General features: G+C 47.8%; 1 protein-coding gene across 1 annotated transcript in view; it reads left to right on the forward strand.

Moving 5' to 3' along the window:
* The window catches only part of FERMT1 (FERM domain containing kindlin 1), a 47,508-nt gene extending 35,424 nt beyond the window's left edge, over positions 1 to 12,084 (forward strand). The window contains exons 10-15 of the mRNA XM_062202285.1: positions 202 to 326; positions 1,051 to 1,157; positions 2,810 to 3,031; positions 4,258 to 4,382; positions 10,079 to 10,220; positions 11,911 to 12,084. Of these exons, the coding sequence (XP_062058269.1) occupies positions 202 to 326; positions 1,051 to 1,157; positions 2,810 to 3,031; positions 4,258 to 4,382; positions 10,079 to 10,220; positions 11,911 to 12,084 (895 nt within the window). The remainder of the gene's footprint in view (positions 1 to 201; positions 327 to 1,050; positions 1,158 to 2,809; positions 3,032 to 4,257; positions 4,383 to 10,078; positions 10,221 to 11,910) is intronic.
* Positions 12,085 to 17,556: the final 5,472 nt, after the last annotated feature.

Raw genomic sequence — 17,556 nt, forward strand, 5'->3', positions numbered from 1 at the left:
GCGACTCAGTCCTTTCCACTAACTTCATCTCATAGCAACGCCTCATTTGCAGTTTTCAGAAATGAACTGGTCGTTTGAGAAAATGTTTTTAAAAATAAAGAGCACTGCTATTTGGCAGAGCCATTTTGATCTGCTCAGAATTTGAATGTGTCCCACGTCTCTAGATGGGGCTTTCAACATTCACTGTACTTCTACTTTCAGGCCCAAGAAGCTAATGTTAAAAGCTTTCAAACAATATTGGTTCGTCTTTAAAGACACGTCGATAGCCTACTTTAAAAATAAGGAAGTTGAGCAAGGAGAGCCAATAGAAAAGCTGAATCTTAGAGGTAAGAGCGCCCTACACCTGGCCGTGGCTTGTCGTGGTGCAGCAAGCAGAATCAAGACGTGACTCCTACGAAACGGAGCAAGAGTTGCTTCTAGAGGAACCGTGTGGCAATGACAGCCCGCTTGCAGTTCCTCTTTCTCATGAGGCAGGGACCTTGAACTTGGTCTGGCAGGTCTGGCTGTTTGCCCTCCGCTGACTCCTCTTTCCCAGTCTGTCCATTGGCTGAGACGTAATGGTGATCGTGTCCAAAAGTGTGGCACATGAGGCATTGTGGAATCCAGAAAAACCTGGATTCAGAAGCAATTATGTTTAATTTGATGTCACTCTAATGCCAAGTCTGATTATTGAAAATGGATGATAATGTAGTGGTAATTCTCCTCTAATTGAAATGTTTCAATAACCAGTGCACTCAACTCTCTCAGCGTGGTGACCATCAAAGAATTCCCTCTGCCTGGATTTATTTTACAGCTCATAATTGTTCCTATGACTTACGATAGCTAACAAAACCCTGGAAAATAAATTCAATTGATTTTATGATTGAAGAAAATCATTTTTCTTCATCCGTGTGAATTATCCCTAATTCTCATTTAGTTGTCCTTTAATTGATGTTATCAGCTTGCCCTTCCATTTTTCAGATAAGAACCAAACGTGTAGGGCTTTTGTTCTTTTCAGTGCATGGCTGATATTCCTGTTACAGACTGATCGCGACTCGGTTTTGTCCTCAGGCTGTGAAGTCGTGCCAGACGTAAATGTGGCAGGGAGAAAATTTGGAATCAAGTTACTGATCCCTGTAGCTGATGGCATGAATGAAGTGTATTTGAGATGTGACCATGTGAGTAAAACCACAAAACTTCTAAGCCAGTCCACCTTCAATAGGCCCAATAGTCAAGCTTATAGATGTTTTCTCAAAGCAAGAGCACCATGTATCTCTCAGCTATTGCTTTCTAATAATCATGATGTCCCAGACTCCCACTCAGCAGTCAGCATTCGTTTCTGAAGGACCTGCGGTTAGGCTGGTGGTTGGATGGTCCAGGCTGGTGTCAACTTCTCAGGTCTGCTTGGACCTCAGGTCTGGCTAGACCTTGTTGTAGGTTGACCTGATTGTATTTATTCTGGGCCCCAGGCTGCCAGGGTGAAGCTCTTCTCCTAGGGAATGCAGAAGTGCAAGAGGACAACTGGGAACGTATGAGGCTTCCTATAGCTTAGGCCTGAAATCGGCACACTATCACTTCCAGCCATGGCCAAAGCCAAGCACGTGTCTTAGCCTACAGTCAAGGGACAGGAAGTGTACCCTGGCTCTGCTAGGAGGGACCATGGAGTTGCATGGCAAAGAGGACACGGAGGGAGGGGAGGCACTACAGACTGAGACCAGTAATTCTGTGTCCCACACCTACTGCAGCTCTGAACAATCCCTCTGTTTACTGTATCCCCTCAGCTTTCGGGGCCCACTCCCGTTCTCTCGCACAGTCAGAGATGAGCAAAGGCCTCACAGAAAGACAGAAGCCACCACCAGTGTCCCTGATCGCAACCTTAGGATTAGAATCTTGACCAAGGATAAACTAGACCACAAATAATACAGGAAATCAGTTAAGATTTTTTTCCAGCATTTTCTTTTTGCATAGAAATCAGACATGCTATAAAAATGGAAATACAGGCATGCATTGCTTAACAACAGGACAAGGATCTGATAAATGTGTCATCAGGCGATTTCATCAGTGTGAACACCAGAGTGCACTTGAGCAAACTTAGACACTGTAGGTCGGTCACTCAGCGTGGCCTCGGCTGCCATCAAGACACCAGGCCAGCACAGGATGCGTGAGACTGCTGCCAGCGTGACTCAGCACACTGTCATGTCACCTTTTTGCAATAAGTAGAAGGAGTAGACTCTGAAGTAATGAGCAAAGTGGAGCCAATGCATAAAACGGTAGCAATCTCACTTAATATTGAGTATTATGTACTGCCCATAATTGTATGTGCTGTGCTCTTATCTGATAGTCAGAGGTTCTTTCCATACAGTGTCACCGCAAACACATGAGCGATGCATTACATTATGACATTATGATGGCTACCGTGTCACTACCTGAGAGGAGTTTTTCAGATCCATTGTAAATCCATGGAAACGCTGTCATCTATGTGGTGGTACCATTATGTGGCTTTCCGGGAGTGGGAGGGTCCACCTGCCTGTGCTCCACGGTGTTCCTTTGTGCCCTTGAACTGTCTTTAAACACAAAGTCCCCTATGCAGAATTTATCAGAGCCGACATTCCTGTCCTATTAACCCTTAGCATCTAGAAACTCCATTGAGCACTGAGTGTCAGTGTAGGTGGCCAACAGCCACTCAGAACGGGTGCCACTGCACCTCTTTCCTTCTTGGATGGTGATGGCTTTGTATTGTGACCAGGAAGAAAGCCCAAGTCCTGCTTTGTTTGTGGCACAGTGGCTTTGCACTTGAACTTGCCTCTCAGCCCTCTTGTGTTTGCCGCAGGAGAACCAATATGCCCGATGGATGGCTGCCTGCATCCTGGCCTCCAAGGGCAAAACCATGGCAGACAGCTCCTACCAGCCAGAGGTCCTCAACATCCTTTCATTTTTGAGGATGAAAAACCGGAACGCATCATCTCAGGCGGCTTCCAGTGTCGAGAGCATGGACATGAATCCGGAATGTTTTGTGTCGCCTCGGTGTGCAAAAAAGCACAAATCTAAACAGGTACTGCTACTCTTATTAGTGCATTGGTTAGCAGAAAATTCTTTGATTTCTGGAATAAAAGGAGGAATCTATCTAAGGCTGTCATCATGAAAAATCAATTGATAGAAAAATTTGACTGTCTCCTGGGTATTAGGCGATATTGGAAATTATTGTTAATTTTGCATCAGATAACTGTGCTACTGGCTGCATGTGGCAATAGTACAAGATTGAGCTTAATGAAGCATACAATGATTCAGGCTGGGCCTTATAGCACAGCTGGTTAGGCTGCTGCTTGGGACACCCACATCCAGAATCAAGGTGCTGGTTCAAGCCTCAGCTTCCTGCTAATGCATCCTGGGAGGCAGCAGATGGTGACTCAAGTGCTTGGGCCACTGCCACCTGCATGGGACACCCAGATGAAGTTCCAGGGTTCTGGCCTGGCCCAGCCCTGGCTGTTGTGGGCATCAGGGGAGTGAAGCAGCAAATGGAGGATCGATCTCTCTCTCTCTCTCTCTCTCTCTCTCCTTCTGCCTTTTAAGTAGATAAAAGTAAATAAACATTTTTTTAAAATGACTCAGAACCCACAAGGTCAAAGCTAAGTTGTGGGCATTTGGCATAGGAGTTAAGATGCAGCTTGGGATACCTGCATTCCATATCGAAGTGCCTGGGTTCAAGTCCCAGCTCCACTTCTGGTTCCAGCCTCCTGCTAATGTGCACCCTGGGGGGCAGCAGTGATGGCTCCTAGTATTTGGATTTCTGCCAACCATGCGGGAGACCCAGATTGAGCTCTGGGCTCTTGGAATTGGCCCAGCTCTGGCTGTTGCAGGCATTTCAGAAGTGAACCAACCAATGGATGGAAGATTATCTCCCTCCCCCTCCCCCTCCCCCTCCCCTCCCCCTCCCCTCCCTTCTCTCTCCCCCTCTCTGTCTTTCACAGAAGATGAAACAACAATAACTCCATGGAACCACTGTCCATGGATTCTCCATGAAGCCCAGCAAGAAGGACCCCAAGACACTGCATTCCCATGAGCCCTACAAGCTTGTGTGCTAGCTCACCTCACTCTTGCTTCTCCCCAGTGGTGCTCGGGCATCATTGCAGACAAAGCCAGAGTGAGCGAGGAGGGGTGGAGGAGAAGGAGTGGTCTTTGTTGGGCTGCAAGCGGCCCTCGCATTTACTGTGCCCCTGGGGAGGAGGAGCTGAGGGACCGATCTCGGCGCGGTCAGTGATGTCTCCCGTTTCTGCTCAGCTGGCAGCCCGGATCCTGGAAGCCCACCAGAACGTGGCCCAGATGCCCCTGGTCGAAGCCAAGCTGCGGTTCATCCAGGCGTGGCAGTCCCTACCTGAATTCGGCCTCACCTACTACCTTGTCAGGTGATCACACCACGGTTTGCCTCTCTCGCTGTCTGTGCCATGCTAAGCAGCTTCTGGGAGCCGGGTTTATTCGCACGTAGGCTAGAACATGGAAGTCTTGGCTAACACTGCCCTTTCACAAATGGCCCAGACTGCTCATAACAGTCTCCCACACCCTCCTTCCAAGGTGTCAAAACCCCTCTTAAACTCTGCTACATGTGCAAAAGGAAATTTTAAAATATGTAAAGAGATTTCATTTGCAAAAGCAGGCAGAGAATGTCAACTCTCAGCGTAGGAAGTCCGTGGCCTCCCTCCACGTCTGGCTCCTATTCGCTGCTGTGTTTCTCACACCACATCTTGCAGTGTGGCTCTGCAGAGTTTGTAGGGTTCTAGACTAAGACGTCCCAGCAAACTCTGTGTCTTGCCTTCACCCAGCCTTATCAGGTAGCACTCCTGTTCCCACTGGTCTCTGGAGATTTCTGAGCCTGGAGACTCTGTAGGGGACCCATCTATTGCCCCCTTCTCTTTTACACTGAGACAGAGGAAAGAACTTCTGCATCATGTCCAGGTGCCCTCCTAGTCAAGGGCATGCCGTGGCAACAGCACCCAGTGTCTGCATTCCTGAGCCCACTGAGCATGGCGGCACTGCCCTGGTGTAAAATGAAGGATTTCCCAAAATGTGTTCTCAAAGTGTGTTATTTAGTTCAGTAGGGTTCATATTGAAGCAAAACCTACACTTAACCCTGTAGTGCAGCAAGTACTCTCCAGTGCTTTCTCATTTTATCATTTGGGGACTGCAGCCTTGATTTGCATCTTAAAGTGCTGGCTTTTAGGAAACTACAGTTTTCATTGTCTTTCTTGAATATTTCCAAAGACCCAGTATGTCATGAAAACCTCTCATTTAACATCTGTCCCCCCATGTCTGTCCCAAACAAGCAACTCCTGCGTTATTCACCCCAGCAAAAGAGGAAGGGAGGATGGCGTTGTGCTGGACACCAACATATGTGTGCATACATGAGCATGTGTACACACACACACATACACACATGCCCTGTGCATCCCAGGGGAAGCCAGGTCTCTGTTTCACAGCTCCCTGGAGGCTGGAGAGAAGCCTGGGGGGTTCCCAGAGGTCAGAGAGAAACAGATAAACTTGTGATGATAGGATTAAGGTGGCAGAATGAATAATTAAATGATTTAAGAAGAGTGGAGTAAACTTGAATCAAGGGTGATAAGGAGGAGGTAGGAAAGTGTGGAAGTCACTTATCCAACTAGGACTGTTTCTCTCAAATTGTGTTTTTCTCTCTTTGCTCCATCCATTTTCATATCAGCTTCCCAGCCTCCTGTTCCCTCCAGAGTCCCCGACCTCCACCCCTCTTGTCAGCAGAACCTTATTTTTATTCATTTCTTTGAGAGGCAGAGAGACAGGTAAACAGAGAGGGAGTGTGCATGTGTCCATCCACTTATTCACTCCCCCAAATACCCACAGTGGCCAAGACTGAGCTGCAGCCAATGCCAGCAGCTGCAAAGTCAATCCAGGTCTCCCCTGTGGGTGGCAGGGAGAGCTGTCCCCTGCTGCTGCCTCCCAGGGCCTGCATTAGCAGGAAGTTGGAGCTGGGAGCCAAGATGGGTATCAAACCCAGGCACTCCAATATGGAATGCAGGCATCTTAACCCCTAGGCCAAACCTCTGCTCCTACAGCAGAACTTCTTGAGCGTGTTATACCTACCTGCTGTCTCCACTTCCTTTCTCTCTCTCTTAAACACACTCCAGTCAGTCCTCCCAAGGCCTCTGCACTTGCTCTCATCAGGTCACCCATTGGCACCCATGACCTTTGCTTTGCTGAATCCATGCCCTCCCCCTTGACCCAGCACAGCCGACTCTCGGTTTTCCTTCTCCCTCACTGGCCAGTTCTTTTGTTCTCCTTTGTTCTTTCTCATCCTCCCAACTTTTTATAATACTGGAGTGCCCAAACCTCAGTTCTTGAAGCACTTCTCTTCTCAAACTATACTCATCTGCTTGGACTCAGCCAATCTGCTGGTTCACTTGAATGCTGATCCTTCTGAAATGTGTATCTTGAGTCCCAGAACATTCTCTTTCTCTTGAACTACAAATTCATAAATCTATCTACCCTGGGATGGCTAGTAGACATTCATCTTTATTTTTTTAGAAAACTTTTATTTAATAAATATAAATTTTGAAAGTACAACTTTTAGATTATAGTGGTTTTTTCCCTCCATAACCACCCTCCCACCCACAAACCATCCCATCTCCTACTCCCTCTCCCATCCCATTCTTCATTGAGGTTCATTTTTAATTATCTTTATATACAGACGATCAACTTAGTATATACTAACTAAAGATTTCAACAGTTTGCACCCACACAGACACACAAAGTATAAAGTACTGTTTGAATACTAGTTTTACCATTATTCACATAGTACAGCACGTTAAGGACAGAGATCCTACATGGGGAGCAAGTGCACAGTGACTCCCGTTGTTGATTTAACAATTGGCACTCTAATTTATGACATCAGTAATCAGTCAAGGCTCTTCATGAGCTGCCAAGGCTATGGAAGCCTCTTGAGTTTGCCAACTCCGATCTTATTTAGACATGGCCATAGGCAAAGTGGAAGTTCTCTTTTCCCTTCAGAGAAAGGTATCTCCTTCTTTGATGGCCCCTTCTTTCTGCTGGGATCTAACTCACAGAGATATTTCATATAGGTCTTTCATCTTTTCATATCTTTCATATTTTTGTCACAGTGTCTTGGCTTTCCATGCCTGAGAAACTCTCATAGGCTTTTTAGCCAGATTCGAATGCCTTAAGGGCTGGTTCTGAGGCCAGAGTGCTGTTTAGGACATTTGCCATTCTATGAGTCTGCTGTGTATCCCGCTTCCCATGTTGGGTCATTCTCTCCTTTTAAATTCTATCAGTTATTACTAGCAGACACTGGTCTTATTTATGTGATCCCTTTGACAATTAATCCTATCTTTATGATCAATTATGAACTTAAACTGATCATTTTAACTAGTAAGATGGCATTGGTATATGCCAACTTAATGGGATTTGGAATCCCATGGCACATTTCCAGCTCTACCATTAGGGGTAAGTCTGAGTGAGCGTGTGCTGAACTGTACATCACCTCCGTCTCTTATTCCCACTCTTATTTTTAACAGGGATCAATTTTCAGTTAACTTTATTTATTTATTTATTTATTTATTTTGACAGGCAGAGTGGACAGTGAGAGAGAGAGAGAGAAAGGTCTTCCTTTTTCCGTTGGTTCACCCCCCAATGGCTGCTTCGGCCGGCGTGCTGCAGCCAGCGCGCTGCGGCCAGCGCACTGCACTGATCCAAAGCCAGGAGCCAGGTGCCTCTCCTGGTCTCCCATGTGGGTGCAGGGTCCAAGGACTTGGGCCATCCTCCACTGCACTCCTGGGCCACAGCAGAGAGCTGGATAGGAAGAGGAGCAACCAGGACAGAATCCGGCACCACAACCTGGACTAGAACCCCATGTGCCGGCGCCACAGGCGGAGGATTAGCCTATTGAGCCGCAGCGCTGGCCAATTTTCAGTTAACTTTAAACACCTAAGAATACTTGTGTATTAATTAAAGAGTTCAACCAATGGTATTAAGTAGAACAAGAAAATACTAAAAAGAATAAAATAGTACCTGTTCTTCAACAGTCAGGACAAGGGCTGATCAAGTCATTGTTCCTCATAGTGGCCGTTTCACTTCTACAGGTTTCCTTTTAGGTGCTCAATTTAGGTGCTCAGGGAGAATATATGATATTTGTCCCTTTGGGACTGGCTTATTTCACTCAGCATGATGTTTTCCAGATTCCTCCATTTTGTTTCAAATGACTGGATTTTATTTTTTTTACCACTGTATACTATTCTATAGAGTACATATCCCATAATTTTTTTTATCCAGTCTTCTGTTGATGGGCATTTAGGTTGATTTCATGTCTTAGCTATTGTGAATTGAGCTGCAATAAACATTGAGGTGCACATAGCTCTTTTATTTGCCAATTTAATTTCCTTTGGATAAATTCTGAGGAGTGGGATGGCTAGTTGGTGTGGTAGGGCTATATTCAGGGTCCTGAGGAATCTCCAAACTGTCTTCCATAGCGGCTTTACCAGTTTGCATTCCCACCAACAGTGGATTAGTGTGCCTTTTTCCCCACATCCTCACCAGCATCTGTTGTTAGTTGATTTCTGTATGAGGGCCATTCTAACCAGGGTGAGGTGAAACCTCATTGTGGTTTTGATTTGCTTTTCCCTGATGGCTAGTGATCCTGAACATTTTTTCATATGTCTGTTGGCCATTTGTATTTCCTCTTTTGAAAAATGTCTATTTAAGTCCTTGACCCATCTCTTAAGTGGGTTGTTTATTTTGTTGTTGTGGAGTTTTTTGATTTCTTTGTAGATTCTGGTTATTAATCCTTTATCAATTGCATAATTTGCAAATATTTTCTCCCATTCAGACATCCCATCTTAACATGTCCAAAACTCCAGATATTTCCCCCAGACCTGCTCACCCTGCATTCTTCTGCATCTCCATTAAGTGGCAACCCCTCCCTCTAGATAGTCAAGCCAAATCCCTTGGGGTCATTTTTTTTTTTTTTAAGATTTATTTATTTACTTGAAAGGTAGTGTTACAGAGAGAGAGGTCTTCCATCCACCGGTTCACTCCTCGAGTGGCTGCAGTGGCTGGAGCTGGGCCAATCCAAAGCCAGGAGCCAGGAGCTTCTTCCAGGTCTCCCATGTGGATGCAGGGGCCCAAGCACTTGGGCCATCTTCTACTGTTTTCCCAGGCCATTAGCAGGGAGCTGGATCAGAAGTGGAGCAGCCAGAACTCAAACCGGCACCCATATGGGACACCGGTGCTTCAGGCAGATGCTTCACTTACCACAGCACCAACCCCACCTTGGAGTCTTCCTTGACACTGTTCCTTCTCTTATACTGATGTCCTGTCCATCACCAAATCCCATTGACTGCCTTTAAAGCATACACGGTATATGACCACTTCTTATTTATTTGAAAGTAGAGCAACAGAAAGAGAGACACACACAAAGAGACTGCACAGCAATGCCCACCTCTTGGCCACTTCTTAGCACCTTCACCACCACCTATGGGCCTGTTCCACAGAGATCCCACCTGATCTCCTTGCCAGAGTTGTAGCTAGAATGATCCTTTTAAAGTCGAAGTCAGACCATGTCAGGCTTCTGCTCAGAGCCACGTGAAGGCTCCCTGTCTCACCAAGAGGGAACGCCAAGTCCTTGCAACAGCCTACAAGAGTTGTGGTCTCTACCTCAAGCTCCTCCCCCCTCCTCCTCTGTGTCAGTCACCTTGGCCACCTGGCAGGTCCTGCAGCATGCAGAACGAAGCAAAATACAAACAGAAAAAGTGGCTATGCCCTCTGCCTGGGATACTCTCTCCCTAGACTTCCTCTTGGGTCACTCCCTCATGAGAATCAGCTCTATACACTTAGTTCACCACTGAATCCCTAGGGCCCAGAGGGTGCCTGGCATACACACTTGGCACCAACTTTGAGTGAGTTGATTGACTTTTTCTTAGCTTACCTTCCTCTGATGTCAGTTTCACTTAAAGAATTCTTCAGGATGGCTTTGATTATCTCCTGTAGCAGCTTGTTCTCTAATCTTTAAGAAGTTGCATGTGAGTGGAAAGTTGCTTCTCTTGACTAATATTATTTTTTTCAGATTTAAAGGAAGCAAAAAAGACGACATTCTGGGAGTTTCCTATAATAGATTGATTAGAATCGATGCAGTCACTGGGGTTCCAATTACAACCTGGAGATTCACAAATATGAAACAGTGGAATGTCAACTGGGAAATCAGACAGGTAATGCGAAAGTTACTGATATTTGTGTTGAGCCTGCGAACCTGTGTTTCCACAGGGTTACAGATTATTCTGATCTTACAAAGGCATCCTTATATCTAGAGCTAAGAAGCCACAAGCTATGATAGTTGTCTGCTAACACAATCACCTGCAATTCCGGGCAGTCTCCTAGCAAGTACAGGCCAGATGTTCTTGAGGTAACACTGCCAGCTGGCTTGGTCTCCGGGCAGATGTCCTGCACAGACTCTAAAATTGCTGAGCAATTTAATGTTCTTAGACTCAGTATAGGAGTGCGTGAGACTTAGACTGATGATAATCCCTCAGCAGAAACCACCTGAATGTGACTGTTGTATGAAATAAATCCTGAACATTATGAAATTAATCCCCATCCGACTGGCCACCAAGACATCTAACTGGTTGAGAACCAAAAAGTTCAGTTACACCCAGGAGAGCAGCCCAGTCCCCAGAGAGGAGACCTGCAGGTGGGGTGCACAGGGATACCTGAGGCTAGCTTAGCCTCCTGCGACTCAGCCTGGGTTACAATCTCCCATGATGTCCCACCCTGGGACTAAAACCATGGGGAGTTATCCAGGTGAAGTCAGAGGCACTCTGGCACCTATTGCTAATTGAAAGCAAGCTGATTTTGCGCCCCCATGATGGAACGCTCTCATTTTCCCAACAGAAAACCTACACCACAGCGGGTGGTAGGTGACCCACACCTTTTTTTAAGAACTCAGGATGCTGAAAACCACCTGGGCCCCGTTTGTAGAATGAAGTTCTGAGATTAGATAACCTCTAAGGCAGTGGCTCTAAAATCTTGGTGGATATTTCAATCATCTGGGGAGGTTTTCGTTTTAAATTTTATTTATTTATTTAAAAGGCAGAGTTACAGAAAGGGAGAGGAGCCACAGGGAGAGAGAAATCTTCCATCTGCTGGTTCACTCCCCAAATGGCCACAATGTCCAGGGCTGGGCCAGGCCGAAGCAGGCAGCTTCATCCCTTGTGGAGTGCAGGGACCCAAGGACTTGGGCCGTCTTCTGCTGCTTTCCCAGGGCATTAGCAGGAAGCTGGATCTGCAGTGGAGCAGCCGGGACTCAAACCAGCCCCCTATGGGATGTTGGGGCTCAGGCGGTGGCTTAACCAGCCACGCCACAAGGTCAGCCTAGACCTGGGGAATTTTGACATGCCACTGCCCACGCCATGCCAAAGACCACTTACATCAGGCTTGGGGTGGGAGCTGAATGTCAGGCATCATTAGAGCTGTCCAGGTGACTCCAGCAGACAGTACCGGCTGAGAACCAGTGACGGCTCTCCCCGTGCTTCTGGTTTATGACCTTCAGCTGGGAAGGTTCACAGGGCAGTGGCTGTTGGAAAATTTGGGAAGACCTTATACTCTCCATGAAAGAGTCTGCAAACCATCTTGACCCTCAACACAGGCATTGTTTGGGAAGTTTCTCAATCTAAAGAAGAGAGACAGAACCTACATAGTGAATGCGTGCGGGCAGTCAGATTTTACAAGCGTGGCGAAGTCGGCGCCACAAGAGGGCGCAAAGAGAGCAAACAGGTTTTCTTAACTGCCATTCCTGCTCCTTTGGGGGAAGTCCCTGTGGTGGCCACGTCAGCTGTCCTGGCTCCAGGGGTCACTTCCTGCTGTGCAGCGTCTCTCCATGCCGTTCTCTCCTCCCTCCTCTAGGTGGCGATCGAGTTTGACCAAAACGTCTCCATTGCGTTCACCTGCCTGAGCGCGGATTGCAAGGTCGTGCACGAGTACATCGGGGGCTACATTTTCCTGTCCACCCGCTCCAAGGACCAGAATGAGACACTCGACGAGGACCTGTTTCACAAGCTGACCGGCGGGCAGGACTGAGGCGGAGCAGGCCTGCTGCGAGTCTTCCCTGCACGGGATCCCTGGCTTGTCCAGTGCGTGGATTCCATGCAAACAACAGCATTTGTGCGTGGAGAGACACCGGATCCTCGCCTCGTTCCAAACACACGGCCGGCGCTTCCCTTTCCCTACTTTGTTGGCAGGACAGCAGGGGTCTTAGTGGCCTTTTCCTTAAACTGGGTGGAGAGGGAGAGGATGGCGCGGTGAGGCGGGGCTCAGGCCCAGCCGCAGCGCCAGTTTTGCTGTGCAGAGCCTGCCAGGGAGGCCCGTGCTTCTGTTCCTCATCGCGATGTCGGGGAAGCAGGCAGACTGGTAAAAATCACACGGAGCATGTGCAAATCTTATCCCACAAACTCAGGTATGGAAAGAAATAGGGCTTTGCTTAATACAACTGCTTTGACCTCTCCTGTATTGACATGACATAGTGCCCTGGAGGCCAAAGTCCAGGGGTTGGAGAGGTGAGAGATGGGGTCACCTGCTATCAGTGGGCAACAGGGGGTCAGGGCAGAGGCCCTCGGGGTCATCTGCCCATGGTGGCACCTGCCAAGGTGACCGCTGACCCATCTGGTCCTTTGGTTCCTACAGCCACCCTCAAGTCCATTCCATCCTTGGGGCTTCCCAAGCCCCTGGAAGCCCCTCTTGAAGATGTGAGTGACACAGGGGTGTGGGGAAACCTCGACTCAGATCCAGGTCTCAACTGTTCCCCTCTGGGCTGAGGCTCAGGAAGATAGGCACAGGGCTCTGTGCTCATAAAAGCCGTCTCCTGGCATGGAGGGGTCCAGTCGGGTCTCCCCCCACCCGTCAGGGGGCAGAGCAGGCCCATTCTCAGGGACTGAGGCTCCCCCTGGCGGCCACCATTCAGCCCACGTCCTGGACCTGGTGTCTGTCTATGACTCCTGGCCTTTTCCCTAAAGGCCTCTTTGGCTCGGGTAAATCACAAGCCAGTACGGGACTATATCTTCCCTGCCCTGGAACGCGAGTGCCAGCCGCTGAATGGCTGCCTGGATTGTCCTTTGCTGTTCTGTTTTCCAGTGGTTTTGAGAAGGTGAGAAGCAGCAGAAAGGCAAACGGAAACATCAGAAAATATTTTAGTGTGATTTTTACCAACTCTCTCCTACCATGCAAAGAACATGGGTTGTAAGGGTATGGTGAAGACTCCAGTTCCAACATTCGGGGGAACCTGGCCGAGCTCAGATGCCTGCCAGCCCCAACTGTTGCTTTATTTCCCAACAAAGGCATCTGCAAAGGGAGCTCTCAGCAAACTGAAGCCACCTGGAGACAGCCATAGCTAGGCACCCACTGGCCCCGAGCCAAACGCTGCCCAAAGTCCTGTTTCCACCTCTCCTTAGAGGGGAAGGTTAATGAAGCTCCCAGCCACCAGCTGGAATTCCAAGGCCAAGCTTAAAGCTCAGAGGTGGCTGAAGCACCTGCTGAAGCCCTCGGGTTCATATCACAGAGAAGCTCATTTGAAATATTCTGTGCAGAAACCGGTGCTAAGGGTGCTGTGTCCAGCTCGGCGTTGGTCATTTCTCTGTAGTCCTGGGAGCTAGCTGGGTCTTTAAGATGCTGAGGAGCCCTGTACTCGAATGATGCTCTGTGATGCCGAACGTGACCTGCCTTTGCCAAGCACAGCTCTGCCCATCCTCCCGGAGCCAACCCTTCTGTTTGCTTCTCTTCCTGGGGTTTGCGTGGTTGTCTGACGGGTCCATGGAACTCCCAAAGGAATTGGCTGCTTTTAACCAAACTTTCTGTTGGTTGCAACTTTCAGAGGAGTGTTTCTTTGGTATTTACATGGCCACACCCCAAAGGAATAAACAAGGGTGACCAGAAAACCTTAAAGGGCACTGTTCCAAAGAGCAGCACAAGGATTTTTGTTTTTTAATATTGGATGCAAAAAGTCAGCTTTTTGTGAAATTTGAAGCAAACGTGTGCCTTTTCACATCATTTGCTTTCTTACCTACAGGAATCTTTAGGTTTTTTATGATTTTGTATGACATTTTTCAGTAAAAATCTTATATGTATTTGAATATGGTCCAGTTGTGTCCTTTCCCACTCGCTGTTGCTAAAAAGGTGAATATTTTCTTTGCGACTCTGAGGGCTGCATGGGCCCCTCCTCAGGATTACAGCATTCCAGCTCATTCTCTCTGCTGGTGCAGGGAGCAGCTGACCGCATGAGTCCTCAGAGAGTCCCTTGGCAATCTCACTTAACCTTCACCGTTGGTTGCAACTCCTCTCTCCCTGGCTTTGTCTCCAGGTTTCCTGACCTATCCTGCCTTGTCGTGAGCTCTTTTCTCCCTTTCTAGCTCCACCTCTTGGAAGAAGTAGCAGAAAGCAAAGCAATAAATTCGAGAGTACTTGAAAAAGCTGGCGAAAAATGGAATTAAAAGATAAGTTTATTATGATGCAGGAACAAATTCAGGGGCCAGTGCTGTGGCATAGTGGCTGGGGCCGCCACCTGCAGTGCCAGCATCCCATGTGGACATTGGTTCAATTCCCAGCTGTTCCACTTCTGATCCAGCTCCCTGCTAATGCACCTAAGAAAGCAGCAGAAGATGGCCCAAGTGCGTGGGCCTCTGCACCCACATGGGAGATCTAGGGGAGGCTCCTGGCTCCTGGCTTCAGCCTGACCCAGCTCCAGTTATTACCGCCATTTGGGGAGTGATGCAAGACCTCTCTCTCTCTCTCTCTCTCTCTCTCTCTCTCTCTCTCTCTCCCTCTTCCTCTCTGTGTGGTTCTGATTTTCAAATAAGTAAATAGATCTTTAAAAAAAAAAAAGGAACAAATTTGAAATTGTGTCTACAAGCAGTCTTCAAAAAGTTCATGAAAATGCATATTAAGAAAAAAAAAACTGCATGGATTTCAAAGATTGGGTCCCAAGTGGTGAAGGAATTCCCAGCAGTAGAACAGAGAGGAGCGAGCAGGCAGGTTTATTAAAATACATGCAAGGGGCTGGCAGGCGAGCAAGTGCTGCGATGCGGATTACAATCCGGGAGGTACCTATCAGAGGCAGAGGGCTACAGGCTAGGGGCTGTTCCATTGCTACTGGTTTCTTTACTGCTGAGGATTTTCTCATTACCAGGAGCCCGCCACAGTTTGCATCCAAATAAAATTATCTCTTAATTCCATTTTCCCATGCACTTTTTGGTTGATCCTCGTATTCCAAGGGAAGCCAGAGGCCTCCCATTTGAATGGCTGAAGGTTGAGGATGCATTTCCTCCATTTTAGCGATGGGCGGCCCTTAACGGGTAGACAAGCCGTTCACAGATACCCCTTTGAGCAATTCTCAGATCGGACAGTGAAGGGTAGAGCAGTTGTGTTCTCATTTTACAAAGGAGAGGACAGGCTTCGAAGGTAGAGTAACCCCCCGCCCCCCGCCCCAGGATCACGCCACCAATGTGCAGTGGCAACAGGGGCCACAGCCAGGTTTGTCTTATCCCAGCACCCTCGCCCTTCTTCCCTAGTCCTGCTCAGCAGACTCCCCACCCCCACCCTGAGCTGAGTGTCCTCACGCCAGGCTTGGGCTGGAAGGAAAGAACCCGGGGCTTTAGGGAGAGCGGCTGCCTCCGAGTTAGCTGTGGCAGGTAGGGGGTCCACCCAACAGGAAGTGAGGTGTGTAGACAGTATTTTCTTTGAATCTGGGAACATATCACCTTCAGTCCCAAGATCACAAAGGAAGGAAATGAAAGTCTGTCATTTGGAGATGTGTCTTGTAGTTGTAGGCACTAGAAGCCAGGGCATTTTGCAATATTTGTTTTCTGAAATCACTAAGATACTCTTTAACTCACTTACTTCTTTTCACTTCTACATTCAGTGTCTTTATCTCTGTTTTCATTACTTTCCACACAGACGCGATATGCCTGCCTCCTCCCCAAAATCTCTCAGTGGAAGGGGAAGGGCATCTTTCTTTGCTTTTTCACCCCTTCCCCCCACCTCATGTCATGACCAGGAAGCCCCGGAAATCTGGATGGCAGCCCCCGACCCTTGCCCAAGTTAAGATTTCTTCTTCTGCTTGTGCATCGCTGAAGTGAAGCCGGGTGGAAATACTGAGTGCCATTGAAAAGGGGTGGGAGGAGTGGATCAGCCTGTTCCCTTCCCTCATTGTTTGTCCTGGCCCTGCACCCCGGCTGTCCTTGGGATGGTAGCTTCTCAGACTCTCTCTCTCTCTCTCTCTCTCTCTCTCTCTCTCCCTCTCTCGTGTGTGTGTCTTTATTTCTTTCTGCCTTTCAAATAAATGAATAAATAATTTTTGCAAAGACCAGTTTCCCTAGTCTTTTACCTCGGAACCTGAGTAGTCACTGCAGCCACGTCAGCACCCAAGTGCGTGAGTTTCTCTCCAAGAGCCTTGCATAACCTTTTTCTTTCCCCAGTAAAGCTGCAACATTTCATTGTTCCCCAGACCTACCCAAGGCAATCCAGTCTATGCAAGTGTGCCAGCTGCACTTGTATTTTAATGTTTTATCCCCAAATAAAAATTCCTTTATTGGAGACCCATTTCTGTATTTTTCTTGGCTGTTGACAATACCACCTGTATCCAGGTTTTAGTTTTTGTATATTAATAAGATTCCTATCATGCCACTCCAAATTCATGGATTGGACTCATTAATTCATGTGCTATTTATTGAGGGCATCTACTGAGTGCCAGCTGAATGCAAAGCAAGGAGCTATGATGCTGCCATAAGACAGCTTAATCCAAAAGCTGTACTTTGGAAATTTATATTTATTAAATAAAAGTTGAAAAAAAAAGACAGCTTAAAACTTTTGATGGAAATACATGTTCCTCTTTTAATAAATTTGACTACCTTCTCTTCTGATCCCATCCAGTGCATTTTCTTTTAGATTCTGGATGTGGTAGTATCTTCATCATAAAATAAAACAGCCTGGTCAAGAAAGGAAATTGGGGCAGGCACCGAGGCTCAATAGGCTAATCCTCTGCCTGTGGCGCCGGCACCCCAGGTTCTAGTCCCGGTCGGGGCACTGGATTCTGTCCTGGTTGCCCTTCTTCCAGGCCAGCTCTCTGCTGTGGCCTGGGAGTGCAGTGGAGGATGGCCCAAGTGCTTGGGCCCTGCACCCACATGGGAGACCAGGAGGAAGCACCTGGCTCCTAGCTTTGGATCAGCACGGTGCGCCGGCCGCAGCGCACCGGCCGCAGCGGCCATTGGAGGGTGAACCAACGGCAAAGGAAGACCTTTCTCTCTGTCTCTCTCTCTCTCACTGTCCACTCTGCCTGTCAAAAAAAAAAAAGGAAATTGGAAAGACAACAGTAGAGGAAAATCCAAACTCTGATCTGAGATTGTGTCTCATATGTAAAATAAAGCATTGGACTGAGTGGCTTCTTATAGCCCTCTGGACTCCCACATTCTCTGATTATGGTCCACTGCCCACCATGGTCAGGTCAAGGTACAGCCTCCCCCTCTCCACCTCCAGTGTCGTAACCCAGGGCCTTTGTCCCACACA

The sequence above is a fragment of the Lepus europaeus genome, chromosome 10, assembly GCF_033115175.1.
Source record: "Lepus europaeus isolate LE1 chromosome 10, mLepTim1.pri, whole genome shotgun sequence".
Lineage (NCBI taxonomy): Eukaryota > Metazoa > Chordata > Mammalia > Lagomorpha > Leporidae > Lepus > Lepus europaeus.